The 22,190-nt window shown below is 41.4% G+C and overlaps 1 protein-coding gene across 1 annotated transcript; it reads left to right on the forward strand.

Annotated features, from left to right (window-relative positions):
* Nucleotides 1–11,018: 11,018 nt before the first annotated feature.
* On the forward strand, nucleotides 11,019–20,236 carry LOC148145322 (uncharacterized). Its single transcript, XM_088000637.1, has 5 exons — nucleotides 11,019–11,147; nucleotides 14,379–14,501; nucleotides 16,268–16,344; nucleotides 17,526–17,905; nucleotides 19,761–20,236. The coding sequence occupies exons 2-5, from the start codon at nucleotides 14,443–14,445 to the stop codon at nucleotides 19,914–19,916; spliced, it is 672 nt and encodes a 223-aa protein (XP_087856763.1). The 5' UTR covers nucleotides 11,019–11,147; nucleotides 14,379–14,442; the 3' UTR covers nucleotides 19,917–20,236.
* The last annotated feature ends 1,954 nt before the right edge of the window (nucleotides 20,237–22,190 follow it).

Consider the following 22,190-nt stretch of genomic DNA (forward strand, 5'->3'; position numbering starts at 1 on the left):
TTGTCTGTCCCTCTCCCTTTTGTTTTGACTCTTTTTTTGTCCCCCCAAAATTCCAAAACAATGGAACAGCATATAAAACAGTAATTGTTGCTCCTGGAATTTGAGGAAATCACCTCCAACACCTAAAATACCTGAATAAAGGAGCAGCCTGTGTGTTATCTTCTGGTGAGCCGAGCATTGAAATATATGCCATACAGTAAGGTTACTTTACTCATGTGTTACAGACCTCATCAACTGCTGAGAAGAATGTAGATCGTGTTCATTCTAGTCAAAAAAAGTTTTATTGTTACATGATCTCACATTCTGTAGTGGCACCAAAGTTTTATATGGGCAGATTCTCATTCCTTCCAATATGAATTATTGCGAATAACAATTTGATGTGTGCTTTCTGTCTCATATCACAGGTACCCTATCGAGGTTGCTGAATTAACAGTAAGTTCCTGTGTTAAGTTCTAAGAAACTCTTTAGCCAATGGTCAAGGATAATGATTCAGCAATCATTGTTCAATTGCCAGTCAATCCAAATTTGGACAATTATTGTCTCCTCTAATTACAGATGCATGAAAACACACTACCTAAAGATTTTTTATTCATTGGATTGTCCTGCAAAGGATTCATACATGTCTAAGTTATTAATGTAATAATACAAATGATGACGAGGTAAAGTTTGAGTGGCGATAACACAGTTTTACCTTGAGAGATTGGGTTTGAGTGGGCCATTAAATCTTCTTTCACTGAATTGTATTTGGACACTCTTTCCCCAGTTCTTATAGGGATTGAAGCAAGAACACAAACTAGCTGTAAATGAGCAGAAATTGTTACTGTTTCTGAGTGAGCTCATAAATACAGCTTGTGGAATAGCAGTGTTCCAAAGCCAGTAAAATTGGGTCTAATAATTTCGTTTCATTTTTTTGTACTGGTTATCAAATATAGCAAACTGAAGTGAGCAATTGAAACACCATTTGAGCAGGAAGAAAATCGACATTCTGAAGGCAGGAGATTGCTTTGATACATTCGGTTGAATCTGCCCGTTTGTTGCAGGGTTAGTTTCCACAAGGCCCAGTGAGTTCTCTCGCTGTATCTTACTAAACCGCCACAATAATTACCCAGCATTCCATATGGGATTTGTCCAGTCTGACATTGACCTATAAACCACACACTGTTCCTAGAACAACTTACCATTCAGCGGATATTCCGGAATTCACCGGAATCCTTTGTAACCGCACCACCTTTTAAAACCCGTTGTGTACCCAGACAAGCACTGTCAGTCTGGAGCTGCCCTTCCCAGATCCTGACAGGGTTTGTCCCAGACATTGTAGAAAGCAGGAAATCGATGCAGCACTCAGCTGGCAGGGATCTGCAGTTACCGTATCGGGATGATGCAGAGACCTCCTCTTCCAGAAGCAACAGTGGAAACCACAACACCAGACTGTGCCAGCCTGACCCGGGGTTCCCATGTGTATTGTCGCAGTCTCTGCCAGTTGGTGAGAATGCCCAGAGGTGAAGGAAGAAGGTCAATAACCTTCTCCAGTTTCCAGAGGAAGGCCCATTGTCTTCTTTCCGATACTGTGCACCCACTCTATCACTATTACATTACCCGCCTCCCACCAAGGCTCCTGCTCTATCACTCTCACTATTGCCTGCAACATCTTCCTCACACCCTCTCAGTCAAGCTAACCCCCAACCTCACCAACCCTGCATGCCCTCTGCTCTGCCTACTCATTCTCTCAGGGCACCTTACCATCTGCATCAACAGTGCCAGCAGTGCCATGTCCCATACTACCCCTCCCCTTCTCATTCACTGAGGAAGCAGCCCACAATTGGGCAGAAAGAGTCAGGATGGACAATGTCCAGCCAGTCATTTGGCTCCTCCCTTCTTATGAGGATGGGATTCTGAATCTGCCCAACCAGGGCATGGACTGGTATTGGAGGCTGCCCATCACTGTCTGTGCTGGGAACCCCTGGGTGAAGGCAATGGCTCTTGATTTGATTGTGCACCCCTGCATTTGTGATTGTGCTAAATGGCCTGGCAGCAGCAGCATGGCCCTGGTGCCCATTGCTGAGGGGGTAAAGCACCAAAAGACAAGACAATATAAAGCAGGGATGCTGTGAGTGTACAGGTAGGTTCAGGGAGAGGGTGTGTTATGGCAGTAACCGAAGAGCCCGGAGTTAGAGCCTGTCCCAGTTTCTGAGCAGGGTGAAGTCCCTGAGCACACAGTGTCCTTGCTGCAGTATTACAATGATAGTTGCTGGTGCAGCCCAAAGTGCAGCATTGAAGGACAGAAGGTCCTGTAAGTGGGTCCGTGATGAGTTGTGAGGGTTCATCGAGAGGAGCACATGTCGATGCCAATGTCGGTGGAAGTGGGCTGTGTGTAGCCGGTGCTTATGTCCCTCCACAAATGACACCAACACCTCTACTCCTAACATTTGTATTTTTCCGCAGAATTGTACAAATTGTGGCATTTTATTTTTCACATCAACGAAGAGTTTGTTTCCTCTTTTTGTTTATGATGATAACCATCTGATTTATCTGTCCAAGCTCAGCACAGGCTGTTTCCCTCTGATTGGGGTCGGGGTTGATATTGGGACACTCTGAGTTCTGCTAACATTACTGCACCATGAGGCAAGAGAAACCCTCACTGCAGCCGGACAGACCCTCCCTTCAGTACAGTCTGACATCGAACCCACTCCTCAGTCTCCCTGCACCACCCGGTCATGTTCATTACAACCTCACTGAAGGCTCTCATACTAAATTCAAATTGCTCTCTTCACTTTGATATGAATTTGATTATAACAAAATTGGCCGATTGTGTTTCCACATAAATCGCCTTTTCACACTTGGGATCAGCCAGTGCCTGTTCTCTGCATTACCTCCAGTGTTTCCCTCTCCAAATCGACAGCTGCTATTGTCACTCTGTGTCATGGATTTTCACAGCATAAAAACATGTTATAAATGCTATGGGCCACTCAGTCCCTCAATACTGTTCTGTATATCAATTAGAGTAAGGCCCAGTATCTGCCCAGTCACTGAATAATGTGGACAATGCTGGAAAGATTCACATGACATCAGCAATAAGGAGTTTAAGATCCATATACCCCCTCCACAAGGACCCCCAGGTCCCTGTCGGCTATGGCATGGTGTCAATCTCCGTGTCTGCATCTGCGCATGGGAGCTGTGAGCTGCCAGTGTTTCACAGGAGCACAGCTGGCCTTTAAAGATGGAGCCGAAATCAGGGACCCAGGAGGTCCCAGCAGTGACTAGTACCACTGTCTGAGGGGAATTGGGGAGCATGTAATGTAACAAGGTTATAATGTAACAGTATATAATGGTTTGATAATGTGTTTTTTTTTCAGAGAAGGTCAATGTCTGGCACTTTTGGAATTCCTTTTACTTGCTGTTTATCAGTCCAACCCTGACCATTGATCAGGTCTTGTTGCATGTGGTCACAGGCTTCCTCTAATAGCTGAGTGATTGAGACTCAACATTGTTCATATGTCAGCCAATATCCCACTTCTGAACTTGTTTTCAGGGATAGGTCATTGGTAAAGCAGCTGAAAATGACTGGGGCCTGGGGTATTACCCTGGGGAACCCCTGCAGTGTGGTACTGGAGCTGAAATGGTCAGACTTCCCCTACTACGTCTCTAAGTGGAGTTTCCCTTTGATTCCATTGAATTCAATTTTGATGGGGCACCTTGATGCTACATTCAGTCAACTGCTGCCTTGATGACAGGGATAGTCACTCTCCCCTTGCCTCTGGAATTGATCATTTCCTTCCATGTTTGGACTAAGGCTTTAATGAAGATTATAGATGAGTGGCTCTGGTGGAATCCAAACTGGCTCACTATTGAGAGAACAGTCAAGAACAATTTTCATGACTTTGTAAAACAAAGGACATGTTTAATTATTCTATTGAGTTCGTTTTGGTGCAGAATCATAGTGAGGTTGTTGGTGCTCATGATTATTCAAGTGTATAAATTATGTAGCAACTTCCATAATCTGCGCAAGTCGAACTAAATGTGGTAATTAGGACATTTCCCTGTTCCTCCAGAAATTTACTGTGAAGTTACTTCCCAGTGAGATGAGCATTGAAATATATGGAATACGATAAGGTTTGCTTTACTCATGTGATACATACCCAGTCAAATGGTCAGAAATACTTAGGTCTTGTTCAAACCAGTAGAAGAAAATTTTGTTATGATGGTAGATCACACATACTGCGGTATCATTGAAGGCTAAGTTTTATACGTGAGGAATCTCATTCTTTCCAATTTGAATTATTGCTATAATAAATAAAGAGTTTGATGTGTGCTTTCAGTCTCATATCCCAGAGACCCTGGAGTAGCTTCTGCCCCCTCTGAAGACAGACAGTAAGTTCCTGTATTAAATTCCAAGGAACTCTTTAGCCTATGGTCAAGTGAAATGATTCAGAAATCATTGTTCATTTGTCACAGAAAATATATTTGGACTATTCCTGTTTCCTCGAATTACAAACACATGAAAACATGCTGACCAATAATCACTTGTTATTGGATTGTCCTGAAAAAGGTTCAAAAATAAAAAAGGTTTTTAATATCATGTTACAAATGGTGAAGAAGTAAAGTTTGAAGTGCAATATTAAGTCTATTCCCTGTCCAAATCACAGCTGCGATTGTAACTCCATGTCATGGACTTCCATACAATAAAAATATTATATAAATGTTATAGAGCATTCAGTCATAGAATCATAGAGATGTATAGCATGGAAACAGACCCTTCGGTCCAACCTGTCCATGCCGATCAGATACCCAACCTAATCTAGTCCCACCTGCCAGCACCCGGCCCATATCCCTCCAAACCCTTCCTATTCATATACCCATCCAGATGCCTTTTAAATGTTGCAATTGTACCAGCCTCCACCACTTCCTCTGGCAGCTCATTCCATACCCATACAACCCTCTGCGTGAAAAGGTTGCCCCTTAGGTCTCTTTTACATCTTTCCCCTCTCACCCTAAACCTATGCCCTCTAGTTCTGGACTCCCTGACCAAAGGGAAAAGACTTTGTCTATTTATCCTATCCAATGCCCCTCATAATTTTGTAAACCTCTGTAAGGTCACCCCTCAGCCTCCGACGCTCCAGGGAAAACAGCACCAGCCTGTTCAGTCTCTCCCTATAGCTCAAATTCTCCAACCCTGGCAACATCCTTGTAAATCTTTTCTGAACCCTTTCAAGTTTCACAACAACATTCCGATTGGAAGGAGACCAGAATTGCATGCAATATTCCAACAGTGGCCTAACCAATGACCTGTACAACCACAACATGACCTCCCAACTCCTGTACTCAATACTTTGACCAATAAAGGAAAGCATACCAAACGCCTTCTTCACTATCCCATCTACCTGCGACTCCACTTTCAAGAAGCTATGAACCTGCACTCCAAGGTCTCTTTGTTCAGCAACACACCCTAGGACCTTACCATTAAGTGTATAAGTCCTGCTAAGATTTGCTTTCCCAAACTGCAGCACCTTGCATTTATCTGAATTAAACTCCATCTGCCAGTTCCCAGCCTATTGGCCCATCTGATCAAGATCCTGTTGTAATCTGAGGTAATCTTCTTCACTGTCCATCACACCTCCAATTTTGGTGTCATCTGTAAACTTACTAACCCTCTTATGCACACATCCAAATCATTTATATAAATGCCAAAACGTAGAGGGCCCAACACTGATCCTTGTGGCACTCCACTGGTCACAAGCCTCCAGTCTGAAAAATAACCCTCCACCACCACCCTCTGTCTTCTACCTTTGAGCCAGTTCTGTATCCAAATGGCTAGTTCTCCCTGTATTCCATGAGATCTAACCTTGCTAATCAGTCTCCCATTGGAACCTTGTCGAATGCCTTACTGAAGTCCATACAGATTCACGTCTACTGCTCTTCCCTCATCAACCCTCTTTGTTACTTCTTCAAAAAATTCAATCAAGTTTGTGAGTATTTCAATTAGAGATTGGTCTAGCATGAGAACAAGGTGGAGATTTCAAATGGCAGGACACCAGAAACACAGGGTCATATTGTGGACCAGACTCATGTTGCATAAAGTAGTCATCTAAAATGTATTTGATCTCCCCCCTCGTCAAGAATCAATTGTGAGCAGTGCTTACATGATACCAAATAGAAAGAAATACATGGAAATGCTTCACTTTAAAGAAGTGTTTGATGCCTTGGATAGTGTGGTGAAAAGATGTAGAAGGACAGGTTTGGGAAGGAGCTGATGTTTTGTGGGTGATTGAGAAGAAGGCAGGCTGATAGGTTTCTGTACATGTCAAGCAGCTGACTGGCCCAAACAAACACAGAGAATGCTGGGGAAACTCAACAGGTCTGACAGCACTCCTTTCTCTTTTTATTCCTGCCCCTTACTGGGGTAAGCTGAAGTGTGTTCCCCGAACTCTGGTCCAGTCTGGTATGACTCTTCCTCAGAAACTCAGTTCCTGGAAAAGCTTAACTTTTATCCAAAGACCTTCCAGTAGCTACTGAGATACCATTAGGTATGATTAATGCTTTTCTGAGGAAGAATGCAGCATATTCTCACATTCAAAGAGTTTCAAATTGCAAAACTCTGTGTACAAAAGTTGTGGACTGTTGCACAGAAGAAGTAAAATGGACTCAGTGCAGAATTTCAGCTGACTGGAGTTGCATTTTTTAATCAGTCGATCATATTTAAGTAGACAGGTAAAACAAAAGAAATATTTACACAGAATACTGTGTAGAAACTAATTATTCAACATTTGTCTTATAAGGAAAGATTGGATAAGGTAAACCTGAGTAGCTGGAGTTTATAAGAGCAGTGATTGAGACATAGACTGTCCTGAGGAATCGTGACAGACTGCATGCTGAAAGGATACTTCCTTTTTTGGAAGAATGCAGAACTCTTTCAAAACAAGGCATTGCCCCTTTAAGATGGAGATGAGGAGGAATGTGTTTTTTTCCAAAAGTCAAGAGTTTTTGGAATTCTCACCCTCAAGTTGGTGGAAGCAAAGTCTTTGAATATATTTCAGGGAGAGGTCGATAGACTCCTGATAGGTAAGGTGAAGAGTTATTGGGGAAAGGCAGTAATGTGGAGTAATCAGATCAGTCATGATCTTTTGAAATGAGGGGCTGTGTGGCCTGCACATGTTCCAAATTAGTGTCTTTATATAATATCAGCAGAGGCCAAGCAACAGAATCACCTAACTTCCTACATCTTGTATATTCTGTGGAAAGGAGCAAAAGCAGAGAATGGGGAAGAAAGTTAAATGACAAAAACTCTTCATGAGCAGTTGGGGAAATTTTCTGATGGTGTTGATTAGGATGAGATTGTGCCACATGGGTTGTTTTCTCAGTAATCTTTTCAGTGCAGGCCAATATATTTTTGAACCACAATGAATTGACATGTGACAGATCAGATATGTAACAGCTTGTTCCTGTTAGTCAGGATTTTGCAGGTTGGCCACAGCAGTACTGGCCTGAGCCTGCAAGCAGTTTGGGGACTCGAATAATTACAGAGAACTACATAGAATGCAGAGGACTGAAACAGGCCATTCAGCCCAATTGTCCAATGAAAACATTGATACTTGACTTGACTTTCCTAATTTAACCCCATCCCATTCTTTTCTTCCTGTTGTCTATTTAGTTTCTCCTTGAATACATTTATACCATTTGTCTCATCTACTTCTGATATAAATGCCCTTCCTTATCACTCTCTAGTGAAACACATTTCTCCTGAATTGCCTGAATAATTGATTAGACTACCAACTATCTTACATTGGTTCCTCACACAAGTCGAACCAACTTCTCTACGTCTGTCAAATCCTTTCATAAGTTTGAAGATTTGTCATCAAGTTATTCCTTAGTGATCGCCTCTCTACATTCTGTCCATCTTTCCCGATAAGGAAAGTATTTTAGTTCTGTTAATTTTTTGGTAAATCGTTTTTGTATCATTTTGAGTGTCTTTATATTGTTATGGACAAAAGAGGAAATGAGAGAGTAAGGGATTTATTTCAGAGATTTTCCCTCTTAAGCCCAAAGCAGCAAGGTATTGTTTGATTTATCCCTTTCTGCTTTACCTCCTGCCCATTACTGGGTGAAGCGTGTTCCTCATTCCTTGGTTTTTGAATTCCAATTTTCCTTTTAAGATAAACTTTAAGATGAAAACAAAGTTAGGGTCAAAACATGGAGAAATTACTTTGCTGCTGCTGCTTCCACACAAACAAATCCTCAGGAAATTACGGAGGACGGATAAGAGGTAAGTGATACAGAAGCTTCTGGAAATATAATCATGTGATTATTGAGTCCAGCAAGTTTGGTCATGTTTGAAAAGAGCATAAGTTAAACAGGAAATTATAGATGAGATTACAGTTTTCTTTGGGATTTGTCCTCATGCCCTCTGGCCATGACAAGAAAATGGAAACCAGAACTATGCAGAGTACTCTAAACGTGGTCATAATTACCAACAAACAGGAGCTGTGGTTGGCCATTTAGCTATGTGAGTCTGTGCAACTATTGAATAAAGTCATAGCTGCCCTATCTCATCTTCATGTTCCTGCACTACCCTTTACAATCCCATGAAACCTTTAAAATACAAATATTTATCAAACTCTTTTTGAGTATACCCAAAAACTGAACATCTGTAGTTCTCCAGGAATAGAGATTCCAAAAGATTTTCTTGCCTCTCAGGAGAGATCTTCTTGTCATCTTAGTCCTAAGAGGCTGGACATTCTGTTCTGAGGCTGTGTTTAGTTCTAACTTTCCTCCCAAGCTCCTTTTACATGTTTAATTAGACCACCTCCCATTCTGCTAAACTCTCAGGAATACTGTGAAAGCAAAATATTGCAGATATTGGAAATCTGAAGTATAAATAGAAAATGTTGGAAAAACTCAGCAGCTCTGGCAGCTTCTGTGGACAGAGAAACAGCATTAATGTGGCTCTTCTTCAAGAATATAGGCCTGGTCAATCCCACTATGACAATGCATCCCAGGAATCTATCAAAAGTGAGTCAGCATTGTTCCTGCACTGACCAGGGCAAGGAGAACAAAACTGTGTGCACAATTGCAGAGTTCAAGAAGGCAGCTCACCACCACCACCTTCCCTCGGGCAACTATGGATGGACAATAAGTGCTGGCCAGCCAGCAACGCCCATATCCCACAAAATGAATAAGTAAATATAAACATTTGCTCAAATGTTGGAGTAGACTTTGAACCACACTTTACCAGCAAGATTTTCTGGCTAGATAAGTTTTAGCTTTTGTCACATTGCCTCACATCTATGCCATTCCACACTCGAACCTTTGGGGATCCACAGTAACTATCCTGGCACAACTTTACTCCCCCACCCAAAGTGGAAATCAACAACTAATTGTTAAGTACTTGATTCTCGACTGTCCCCGTTCCCAATAGCGTCAGAAAGTTAAAAAGGAACAGAGCAAGGGAATGAAGAAACCATTTTATCTTGTTTCTAGTCCTGCTGGAAGATTAAAAGTTAATTTCTGGAGACACCAGGACATCACTGGGAAGTTTGTAACTTCCCAAATGAGTGGCGGCACCACATGACAATACGGTTCCCCTTTCGGGTGTTTAGAGACAAGCGTTAAATTTTAGATATTTTATTTGAAAATTGATATTAGCACTTCCAAAGGGTAACTCGACTCTGGAACCCTGAACGGTTTGAGGTTTGCCTAGAGCCCGAGTTAAGTTTGTGCATCAGCTCTGCACTGGCCTGAGCGAGTCAGTCAAGGCCGTGTCGGCGGCTTTATTTAATAACAGAGACAATGGGAGGGGACTGGCTTCACCTCGCCCGTGTTCTTGTTAACTGCTGGGACAGCAATAAACACCGACTCGGAAAATTCACTCGATCTGAAAATAAAAGGTTTGCAATTCAGAATTGTGACCGTGATAGATTCGTAGTGAGACCTTTCAGCACATCGAGTTCATACTTGTTAAACTGAACCGGGCGCATATTCAGTGACATATTCACATGATGAATCGCATGCAGATCAGTCATTCACTTTATTCATTTCATATGTATGTATATTCATAATTATTGTTCTTCACTATTATTTAATGATTAAATACTCGTGCCATTGTTGGCTCCACTTTCAATCGTCTTGGAGTAACAAAACCGAAACTGCGCGACCCCTTCAGAAAGTTCAGCAGCTCTGGACTGAAACTTTATGGAAAAGGTTAAAGTTTTCTCCCCGTTTCCCTCTGGGCCTGCCTGAAAGTTATCAACATTCTCAGTTCATATTAATGTTACTACTTTTCATGTGTCCCATGTGTGTGAACAAGATCACTCTTGATGTGATCGCGGAGTCGGCGCCTCCTATAATCGATCATTAAAATCCGCGCATTCCTTCAACAAACAGAAATTGATGGAGAAACTCAGCTGGTTTGGCAGCACCTGTGGGGAGAAAGCAGATACCGTTTCGAGTTCAGTGACCCTCCTTCAGAACTCTGTTTTTCGTTGTTTCTGTTAATGTTTGCTACACAACTCCAGCATCCGCACTTCTTTGCTTTATTTTAAGCAAATTAGTTCCACGGTTCGTTTACAGAGTTCAGAACTTAAAGTGAAAATAAAACACGCATCAGCGTCATAACAAACAAGTTGAAAATATCGAGGTTGTAAGTTGGATTGTAATGTGAGGGGGTTGAATGTGAGCTGGTGGAACGAAGACTGGCAGTGTTCAAGGTGCATTACCTTGTGAGGATTCGCAGTGTGAATATGGGGTGTTATAATGTGAGGATTTGGAGTCAGTCGGTGTATATAGGATGGTATAATGTGAGGAATTGCAGTGTGAATTGGTGTTACACTGCGGATTTGCAGTGTGTGAGTTTCTATATGTGGATTGTTACACTGTGAGGATTTGCAATGAGTTAATGTGTAGGGCTATACAATGTGTAGATTTGCAGTGTTGAGTATGAGGTAGTGTTACAATGTGAGGATTTGGAGTGTGAGATGGTGTATATAAGATGTTGTTACAGTGAGAGAGTTAGGGCAGCCCCATGATGTGGGGCTGTTTCCGGTAGTTCTGGTATTTGAGGGAAGTCGCTGTTTATTCGCTAAGCACACAGAGTGTGTCTGAGAGAAACAAGGGAACTCCATCTGAATCTCGTGGTATTTGTGTACTCTACCTTTCAGGTCGTATGATTCATTTAAAAAAAAATCTTTTAAACATTTTCTCTTAATTTCTGGGACAATCGTGTACTTTCGAAACAACTTTTAGTTGCTGCGGAGTACTTCTCGAGTGTATTTCGTTTTCACTTCTCACTTTGGTGATTTTGTTTTAAAACACTTGTTCGTTTTGTGTGCGGAGTAGGAAGACGTGAGCGTGAGGTCTCAAACCGAGGAGACAAACAGCAGCCCAGAAGCTGCTCAGAGTCACACAGTGTGGGTCGGGATGGCGCTGCTCCCCACCCCCTGGGGAGTGATCCACTCTGAGTGCAAGATGTGGGTCTAGATACTACCCTTGGGCAATAGCTTACTGAGTTTACAGAATGTAACTGATCCAGTTTGACAGGTGATACAATCTAAAGGAAGGTAAAAACAAGGACTGCAGATGTTGGAAACCAGAGTCTAGATTAGAGTGGTGCTGGAAAAGCACAGCTTATCTTAGCCTGCTGGACAAACTTTCCGCATTCCTGAAGAAGGGCTTATGCCCGAAACGTCGATTCTCCTGTTCCCTGGATGCTGCCTGACCTGGAGGAGAAAGTGAGGTCTGCAGATGCTGGAGATCAGAGCTGAAAATGTGTTGCTGGAAAAGCGCAGCAGGTCAGGCAGCATCCAAGGAGCCGGAAAATCGACGTTTCGGGCAAAAGCCTAATGAAACGTCGATTTTACTACTCCTCGGATGCTGCCTGAACTGCCGTGCTTTTCCAGCACCAGTCTAATCTCAAACTAAAGGAAGACTTGTCTGATTATTGGATCCTGGAAGCTGACTTTATTCAGTTGGTCTTCACCTTTATTTACTTTCCATCTTTTGCAAAATGGAATGTACAATTAGTTGGTTAAATAAAATTTTGTGCAAGCTCCATTTGTTTCAGGATTGGTACCACAAATTGTGAATTGATTTGAGTAATTTTAACTTCATTTGGGCTGTAGTAACTAATAAAATGAGGAAGCACTGTTGAACAACACATGACTGGGTTTGATTTCCCCTTCCAGCCCGTACAAGAGAGCAATTTGTGACACAAAATGTTCTTGATGACTGTCAGCTGATGTGGTAATGTTTGTTCCCTTTTAATAGCTAGTTGAGGTGATGGTTGCAATATTTTACATTTTAATTTGAAGTATAAGCCCAGCATTTTGCACTAACTTTCCTTAACCTACTGAATTGTCTTCTTGGGCAAATAGCATTAACCACTTGTCATTGATTCTTGGGCATTAGAAATGGAAGGGATTATGTTGACCATTCCTTCTGTCACTTACGTTGCATTCTTAACTGTATATTCCAAGGTCTACATTTGTTTCAAATTTAACTGTGCTCATTCTGGGATGTATTTGCTGAGCTTGTGCTCTGTAAAAGGATTTACATTTTTGAACGGATCTGTTCAGATCTTTCTTTTTTAAACGCACCCTGAGTATGTAGGCATTGAACCTGGGCCTTTGCTCAGGTACCTCAAGGATTTTATTATCATTCTGTGAACCTCTTTCATGTGTTAAGATGCTTGTGATTGCAGTTTTAGGGTTCAAATCAGAGGCGTAGCAAATGAGATAAATTTAAATCAGAAATTGCTGGAGTTCTTAAATGCTGAGGGGTTACAATCTATTCATGAAGAAGACTACTTGAATAAGTACGAAGCTGAAAACATCTGATTGCAAAGTATGGGAATGACAAATAGGAAATTTTTCCAACTGTCATTCATGTGAGCAGATATGTCTATTGGGATGGGATTTTTTTTTGACTTGTAGCATTTTGTTTTGATACTCATGATACCTCAGTGAATCTAAATTGTTCCAATTTGTCTAGTTTTCTTTTCATGTTGACCACCATTTGATGGTTTAGGAATACCAGGTGCTGTATTGTCCCCACTTGTAGCAATGTATGACTCAGACTACATAAAAGTGTCTTTCATTTCAAGTGTTGTTGAAACTTTAAGAATTCTGAAATCAATTTTAACAATATCACGATAGCGTCGCCTGTGAATAACTACTAGTGAGAAGTTAAGAACAGGAGAATGAATAAAATTATAAATTCAAGTGTTTTTGTGATTTTTAAAGAAATCACTGTATCAAAAGGATTCTTTTTGAGGATTACTCTGAGGTTTGCTTTTGGAACTCTGTCATTGACCAGGGCTGAGGATGGTCATGAGGCAGGTGAATTTTTTTGCTGGAACACTTTATTTTTGTCTTTTCATTTCCAGCCTCTCCTCTGAGCAATTTATCCTTCTCGAGGGAAGAGGATAAGTGGTCTTTTAGGTGTGACCTTGAAACAAGCAATTGCCTAGAAAACATATCAGTTTTTATGAAAGTTAGTTTGCTTTCAAAATTTCCTTAATGTAAGCAGTGATGCAGACCTTCGGTAAGATGAATTTGACCAATCTTTTGATATCACAGATTTCTGTTTTGTACTTAATATTTTTTTGCAAGTGAGTTGCCAGAACAGGGAAACGGAAAAACAGTTTGCTGTTTCAGATTACCTTTTCTAAATCCAAAATATCAGCTACTTAGAATTTCAATACCATGAGAGCGTAGTCTGAGTCAAGGCATGCCAAATTAAGACTGAGATGCAGAGGAATTTCTTTGGGGTTGGAGCTCTTTGCCACAAAAGGTTGTGGGGACTAAGTCCTTGTCTATGTTTAAGGCTGAGATTCTTGATCAGTGGTGGAATTGGAAAGTGAATGCATATACAGCATGTCGGAGCAGCAATGATCCCATTGATTGGTGGAACAGCGTTGAGAGGAGCCAAATAACCACCACCTGTGCTGATGTGGTCATGAAGTAACTTGAATATTGTCCAGCATAACGATTGCACTAAGTGCATGCAAGTACCATAATTGGGGTCAAACCGAAATCAAAGGTCAAGTTATTTGACCCTATTAGCCTGTTATGGAGCATTCCAAGTGAAGTTTGATAAATCCAGGTTAAAATTTGCAGAAATAGTGTGAAGTAGTTTAATTAGTTCATGAAATCTTAACAAACAATTTGTTAAATTATAATTGCCCCAATTATCAATTTGTTTAGAACTTTTATCTTCATCTTTAAGATCCCAGTCTTGTAATCATTCTTTGCTTTGGATTGTTTCTTTTTTTTGGTGTTTCAATTAATTTCCTTAAAATCAGGAAAATTAATTTTTGGCTTAATTGTACTTGATGCCCTTGCATGTGGAACCATACTAAACTTGTGAATTCTCATCTGTTCTTTTCTATGCAGGGTTGAGTAAACATCTCTGCTCTGAATTTTCTTGCAACTTTCCTTAGCTCGTGTGACTTTGAAAATGAGTACTGCTACTGCTGTGAGGCCAGTTGATGTAAATTTGTGTGAAACAACAAAATGGTAAATGTTCTCTTTTTTTTCAATTTCAAATGAAATGGCATGTAGTGCAACAATACTCAAAGGAATGTTTTGTCCACTGGGCTATCTGTTAAAAACACTTGTGTTGCAATCTTTCAGTGAGTGGATGATTTATGTTCTTGCAGCTGAACCCTGGCATGTATCTGGCAAGGTGACAGAGCATCATCAAGTCATAGAGACGTAAAGCACAAAAATAGACCCTTCGGTCCAAGTCGTCCATGCCGACTGGATATCCCAACCTAATCTAGTCCCATTTGCCAGCACTTGGCCCATATCCCCCACAACCCTTCCTATTCATGTACCCATCCAGATACCTTTTAAATATTGCAGTTGTACCAACCTCAACCACTTTCTCTGGCAGCTCATTCCATGTTTGGTTGTGGTTGTTTTTCTTTAGTTGTCTAACTTTCTGATCCCACTCAATCCCAGGGTATATAGCAGTAGGTCAGTCATACAGCATGACAATACATCCCTTGGTCCAACTTGTCCTTGTCGACCAGATGTACAAAACTGATTTAGTCCCTTTTGTCAGCATTTGGCCTGTAGCCCCTCCAAACCCTTCCTATTCATGTATCCATTCATATTTCTTTTAAATGCTGTAATTGTACCTGTCTCCTCAACCTCTGGAACTCATTCCATACACCACCCTTTGTGGAAAAAGTTGCCCCTCAGATTCCATTTTCAAATCTTGCCCCTCTCACCTTAAACCCATTCCCTATAGTTTTGGCCTCCTACCTTAGGGAAAAAGACCTTGGCTGTTCACCTGATCCATGACCCTCAGATCTTGATCTCTATAAGGTCACACGTCGGCCTCTGCTCCAGGGTTGAATGCCCAATCTATTCAGCCTCTCCCTATAGCTCAAACTTTCCGATCCTGGCAACAGTCCTTGTAAATAATTTCTGCACCCTTTCCAGCTTAACATCTTCCCTCAAGGAGGGAGATCAGAATTGAATACAGTATTCCAGGCCTTACCAATACCCTGTAGAGCTGTAAGGTGACATCTCAACCTCATACTCAGTGCACTGACCAATGAAGGAGCATGTGCCAACTACCACCTAGTCTACCTGCAACTTCACTTTCAAGAGACTCTGCACCTGGACCCCCATATCTGTTTGTTCAGAAACACTCCTCAGAGCCCTGCCACTAAGTGTACAAGATCTACCCTGGTTTGCCTTACCAAAATGCAACACCATGCATTTATCCAGATTAAACTCCATCTGCCACTTTTTGGCTCCCTGACCTGTTTGATCAAGATCCAGTTTTACTTGGAGATAATCAACTACTTTGTCCTCTGCAAACTTACTAATCATACCACCTCTATTCACATACAAATATTTGTATAAATGACAAAAACACTGGACCCAGCACTAATCCTTGTAGCACATTGCTGGTCAGAGGTGTCTAGTGTGAGTTAAAACCCTCTACAACCAGACTCTGTCTCCTACCTTTGAAGCCAATTTGGTATCCAATTGGCTAGCTTTACCTGGATCCCAAGTGATCTAACTTTCGTAGCCAGCCCACCATGCAGAAGCCTATTGAATGGCTTGCTGAAGTCCATATAGACAGTCCTGAAGAAGGGCTTATACCCGAAATGTCGATTCTCCTTCTCCTTTGATGCTGCCTGACCTGCTGCGCTTTTCCAGCAACACATTTTTAAGCTCCATATAGACAATATCTGCTGCTCTGTTGTTCAGTCATTTTTGTCACCTCTTCACAAAACTCAATCAAGTTGCATTTTCTTTATTAGGGTGGACGACATTGAAAGTGACACAGAGCTGGAAGTGGATAACGAATGTTGTAATGATTTCTGCAGACTGAAACCAGGTAAAATACTTCTGTTATATGATTGTGCACGTAAAGTAGGGTTGTCTTAAAAGTTTTTAGATTAGGTTACTTAGTGTGGAAACAGGCCCTTCAGCCCAACAAGTCCACACCGACCCTCCGAAGAGCAACCCACCCAGACCCATTCCTCTACATTACCCCTTCACCTAACTCTTTGGGCAATTTAGCATGGCCAATTCACCTAACCTGCACGTTTTTGGACTGTGGGAGTTAACCGGAGCACCCGGAGGAAACCCACGCAGATGCGGGGAGAATGTGCAAACTCCACACAGACCGTTGCCTGAGGCAGGAATTGAACCCAGGTCTTTGGTGCTGTGAGATCGCAGTGCTAACCACTGAGCCACCGTGCCACCCACTGAAAGTTTGCAGGACCCGCATAGATCTTTCATGTTCAACAGCTTGCAGAAGCTCACTCACGATGCTGATAGCGGTGGGAAATAGTGTAGAAAAAGATTTACACTATTACCTTTGGTAGGTTATAAATTCAAGCACCACAAGATGAGCCAGTCATGAGGATACCTTGGTGTATTTTTAAAGCTGAGCTCAGTCTTTAGGCACTGTATTTTGAGGAAGCTATATTGTTAATGCAATTTTAACCCTGAAACAGTAGAAAATTGTGAAAGTACATAATTTAAAGATTTTAATAATCCTTTCATATCATGTTCTTTTTTTCCCTTGTTCATGTTTCAGTGCAATCTGAGTCATCAGTAATGATTTAGATTACGTCCCTGTTTTTAATGGGGCTTTAGTTTAAGTTAACATACTTGGCTGGTTTTCTCAGTCATGTTTCTCTCTTACAACCAGTGAATGAACTTCATTATTCATAGTGCAGCTCTTTCATGTCCTTTCTTGATCCTTTAATGTTTTGCTGCCTGTTTAAATCTACTGGGGGGTCTCAACAGTTTTTTTTTGTAAAATGATGGCTTTGTAGTTCATTCAGGACTTTTACATCCTTCATTTTTACGTAGTGTCAGGTGAGGCCTGCTGTCTGTGGTCTTTTCCTCACCTCCAACCAGCTGTAGTTATTCAATGGCTGCTCTATCTAATTTTGGAGAACTCAATGCATAATGTGAAATATTTCTAAATTGCATGCCTTTATCATAGTCTGAATAGTTGCACTAGGAAGGTATTAGATTTCACAAATATTAAACTTCTCATTTTAGGTGGAAACTATTTAAAACTGGTAACAGAGAAAGTGCAACTTCACAAGGGAAAAACTGTGAAATTGCAAAAGAATGTCCTAATGACAATTGGGGGCCTGGATTATACAATTTATTGGGGAAGGCATGACCTGCTTAAAAGCTGGCAAGAGTTCTACTTGCCCCAAAGAATGGATATGGTGGTCCTGGGTGTGATTGAAAGTTACCCGTGCCTGGCACCAGGGCTTCAGCTTGTCATTCTCGCTGGAAATGATGGTCCAGTATTTGCCTATGAAGAAGAAATGTTGCACGAAGTTGCCACCAATTTGGAAAAGCTGTTTTGCGAAGGTCCAGTGTTTCCTGGAACTAAAATGTATGAATATGGAAAAGATTTCAGACCAAAGGTAAGAGCTTTGCTAAAATTCATGTGGACTTTTCCCCTTGCATCAAGGGCACAATCACATGAATACCAAATTTCTAGAGGAGCAATTTCTACTGCACAAGAGTGTGCTAATTGGTCAGCAACTGGACTTGTTACTTGAGCACAATGCAAAGTTTTAGTTGCTTGATGACTGGGGGGTGAGGCTCTTGGCTGCAAACTTACTAATCAAACCACTCATTTTCCTCCAGGCCATTCATACATACTACAAACAGAGGACCCAAAACTGATCCCTGTGGAATACCACTAGTTACTGGTCTCCATTTTGAAAAACACCCTTCCACCACTACCTTATGACCAAGCCAGTTTTGTATCCTTCAAGTCAGGAGAAAGTGAGGACTGCAGATGGACAAGGGACAAGATGTACGGACATTTGAAGGAAAATGGGCTAGTTAGTAACAAGTAGCATGTTTTTGTATAGGGAAGGTAATGTCTCACCAACCTGATTGGTGCTTTTTTTTTGGTTTTTGAAGAGGTGACAAAGATAATGAGGGGGGGGGGGTGGAAGGGCTGTGGATGTAATTTTTCTGGACTTGAGTAAGGCATTTGATAAAGTCTCACATGGCAGATTGGTACAAAAACTAAAATCACATGGGATTTGGGGTAGGCTGGCTAGAAGGATGACTCATTCCTGAAGAAGGGCTTATGCCCGAAATGTCGATTTTCCTGCTCCTCGGATGCTGCCTGGCCTGCTGTGTTTTTCCAGCATCACATTTTTCAACTCTGGTCTTCAGCATCTGCAGTCCTCACTTTCTCCTGACTTGAAGGATACAAAACTGGCTTGGTCATAAGGTAGTGGTGGAAGGGTGTTTTTCAAAATGGAGACCAGTAACTAGTGGTATTCCACAGGGATCAGTTTTGGGTCCTCTGTTTGTAGTATGTATGAATGACCTGGAGGAAAATGAGTGGTTTGATTAGTAAGTTTGCAGATGACACCAAGGTTGGTGAAGTTGCTGATAGTGCTCTTGATTGTGAAAGGATACAAAAGGTGACTTTGGGCTTCAAAATGGCAGATAGAGAGTATCATCCAAACAAATGTAAGGTGATGCATTTTAGAGGATCAAATTTAGGTTTGAATTATATTGTAAGTGACCAAACCATTAGGAACATTAGCATACAGACAGATCTGGGTGTGCAGGTCCACAGTCGTATTAAAGTGGCAACACAGGTGGCCAAGGTGATTAATGCTTGCCTTCATTGTTTAGCACATAGAGTACAAGAGTTGGCAACAATGTTGCAGCTATATTAAAACCCCTGTTAGTCCTCATTTGGAGTATTGTGTGCAGGTTTGGTCACCACACTACCAGAAAGACACGGAAGCTTTGCAGAGAGTGTAGAGGCAGTTCACCAGGATGTTGAGGACATTGGCTATGAATAAAGGTTAAAAAGACTAGGATTGCTTTTACTGGAAAGACTGTGGCTGCGAAGAAGCTTGATAGAGATCTACAAAATGGGGAGGCATAGATATGGGGGATAGTCAGAGGTTTTTTTTTCCCAGGGTTGGAGTTTCAATTACACGGGGCCACAGGTTTAAGATAAGAGGTGGATAGTTTAAGGGAGATTGCGTGAAAATTTCCCTCGCACAAGTGTGGTAGGAGCCTGGAACACACTGCAGGAAGAGTAGGTGGAAGCAGACATGTTGGTGATATTTAAGAAGCATCTGGATGGCTGCATGAATAGGGAGGAAAGAGAGGGATTATGGACCAAATAAGGCAGAAGATTTGTTTGTTAGTTTAGTTAGGGCTTGGAGAACCAAAGGGCCTGTTCATGTGCTGTATCTCTCTTGTTTGTTTTGTTCTAAAAGTACTGATCTGTTTCAGAATAATGAAAAATATATGGAAGCCCTTAAAAAAGCAAAGTTGGAAAAGGTCTCCCAAGGTACGAAGGATTTCATCAATAAAAACGCAGCTGAAATGAAGAAGCTGATTGATGGCTTGGATTTTAAGAAAGGTGATTTCCTCCCGACTCCGAAATGACTGAGACTGTGTGATGCAACATCTCATTTCAAAGTGTGTCTGGATTAGAGCAACATTCTGTTTGCTTTTTGTGAATTGAAAGGCAATACTGTATAAGTTACACTGTAACTAAACAAATATTACTTTGCAGCTAATTGCACATTTTTAAATAAGGCAAATCCTAGTTTGATTATCCTTCAGCTGTGTTGTACTGCAACTTGATGTGAGCTTCTGATTTTTCTTTTCTAAGCCAGCCTGAAACTTTGTTCAGTGTTTCGGTACTGGCACTTTCCTTCAAGCCCTGATGAATCTCTACATAATAAAGTGTTTTTTCTAACAGAGCTATAGTTTTCTTCTATGTTAAATACTATTCCTAAGCGCTTCTATTAGGAATAGGAAATAAAATTAAAATGTGAATCTATAAGAACGTTGGTGTATGCACATAGTGTATAGCATGGTTGTGATGACAGTGAGGACCTGTCATTTCTGTTTAAGTGGAGCAAATGGCTTCTTCCAATTTGGATAATTCTCTTTTGAAGTGAAAATGATAGAATGAACAGAATCACCTAGCACGGAGTTCTATAACTTTTTTTATATTTAAAGAAAAACACAGAACTTCTGTTACTCAGACCATTTAGTACCCTGTTGTTCAGGCATCATAATACAAAGTGATTCTAGAAATATATAAACCGGTAAGGAACAAACCTATGCCCTGTGAAGTGCCCCACATTCAGGATGGCTAACAAGTCGTGAATATAACTACTGCCCTTTGAGTTTCTGGTCAATGGCAATATCATTGAATGTCAAGTGGACTAGACACACAAATGTAATGATTATAAGAGCTGTTCAGAAGCTAAAAATATTGTGATAGTTTGCCTCATCATTCCCTAAAGCCTGTCCATCATCCACAAGGCAGATGTCAGGAATGTTATAGAAGGCTCCCCATTTGCCTGGATGTTTGCCTGGATGTCTACTCAAGAAGCTTGACACTTTTCAGGGCAAAGCAGCCTGCTTCATCAGCATCATATCCATGAACATTCATTCACTTATTCCTCCAGTGGGTGCTCGGTAGCAGGTCCTCAGACAGCACCTGCCAAACCCATGTCCACTTTCCCGTAGAAGGACAAGGGCCACTGATACATGGGGACCTGCAAGTTTCTCTCCCGCCTAACTTGATTGTATGTCACCATTCCTTCACTGTCAGTGGCTCAAAATCCTGGCATTCCCTCAAATGGCATTGTGGGTCAACCTATAGCAGAAGAACTGCAGTGATTCATCACCACCACCTTCTCAATGGCAGCTAGGACTGAGCAATAAATGCTGGGCAGCCAGTCATTCCTTCAAATGAATTTAGTCAAAGTACTCTTCCTCCTACCATTAAGTCCATTGATTACATAGTGTCACAGGTGGGGAGCAGGTTTGAACTGCTAATGCATAACTGATTTTAATACCCATTCCAAGACCCTGCATATTTAATTTAGTAACAATTCCAACTACACAGAAAACATCAGTGACTTACAAACTATGTGGAGAGGTAATGATGGGTAAGGGGTTGTCTTGAATTTATGCTTCTGGCTTGCCCCAAAGGTTATTGGCAGGGTAAAAGGTGAATACGTCTGACACTTTGAAGTGAAGAGTTCTCCAATGATATAGGTTTTATTCGTTCTTTCCCTTGTCCACTTGGTTTACTCTGGATATCAGCATCCCAAAATGCACACAAGTAGTGCAAAAAGCTCCTTAACATTCAGTGCTGAGTCATAATCGAACTGGCTTACGTGAACTTGTCTGAAGATCAGCCTGCTCCATCTCAACTTCTGGCCATTGATCAAACAACCCCCAGCCACCCAGAACTAGCTATTGCTTTGATTTGAACTTTCTTACACCTTTCTGTAATCAAATGTTTGACACTGTCTAGTCAGTTCGGCTATGTCAAACATCAAGTACCTGTTTTTCTCCATTATTTAATCGATTCCTTTTATAATAAAGCTTGACCCCAGCTAGCTTGCTCAGATTACTGATACCTCAAAAATGTTCTGAGTTTCTCCCACACTCCAAAGATGTGCAGGTCAGGTGGTTTGGCCATGATAAATTGCCCATACTATCCAAGGATGTGTGGATTAGATGGATTAGCCATGGAGAGTGCAGGGTTACAGGGATAGAGTAAAGGGTCAGTCTCGATGCGATGCTCTTTGGAGGGTCAGTGTAGACTTGATGGACCAACTGGCCTACATCCACACTGTAGAGATTCTATGATAATGTTTCTGGCCATTGACCTTTCACAATGAGAAATAACAA

This window comes from Chiloscyllium plagiosum, unplaced genomic scaffold (assembly GCF_037043375.1).
Source record: "Chiloscyllium plagiosum isolate Xiang-an unplaced genomic scaffold, Cpla_swu_hap1 HiC_scaffold_25, whole genome shotgun sequence".
Taxonomy (NCBI): Eukaryota; Metazoa; Chordata; class Chondrichthyes; order Orectolobiformes; family Hemiscylliidae; genus Chiloscyllium; species Chiloscyllium plagiosum.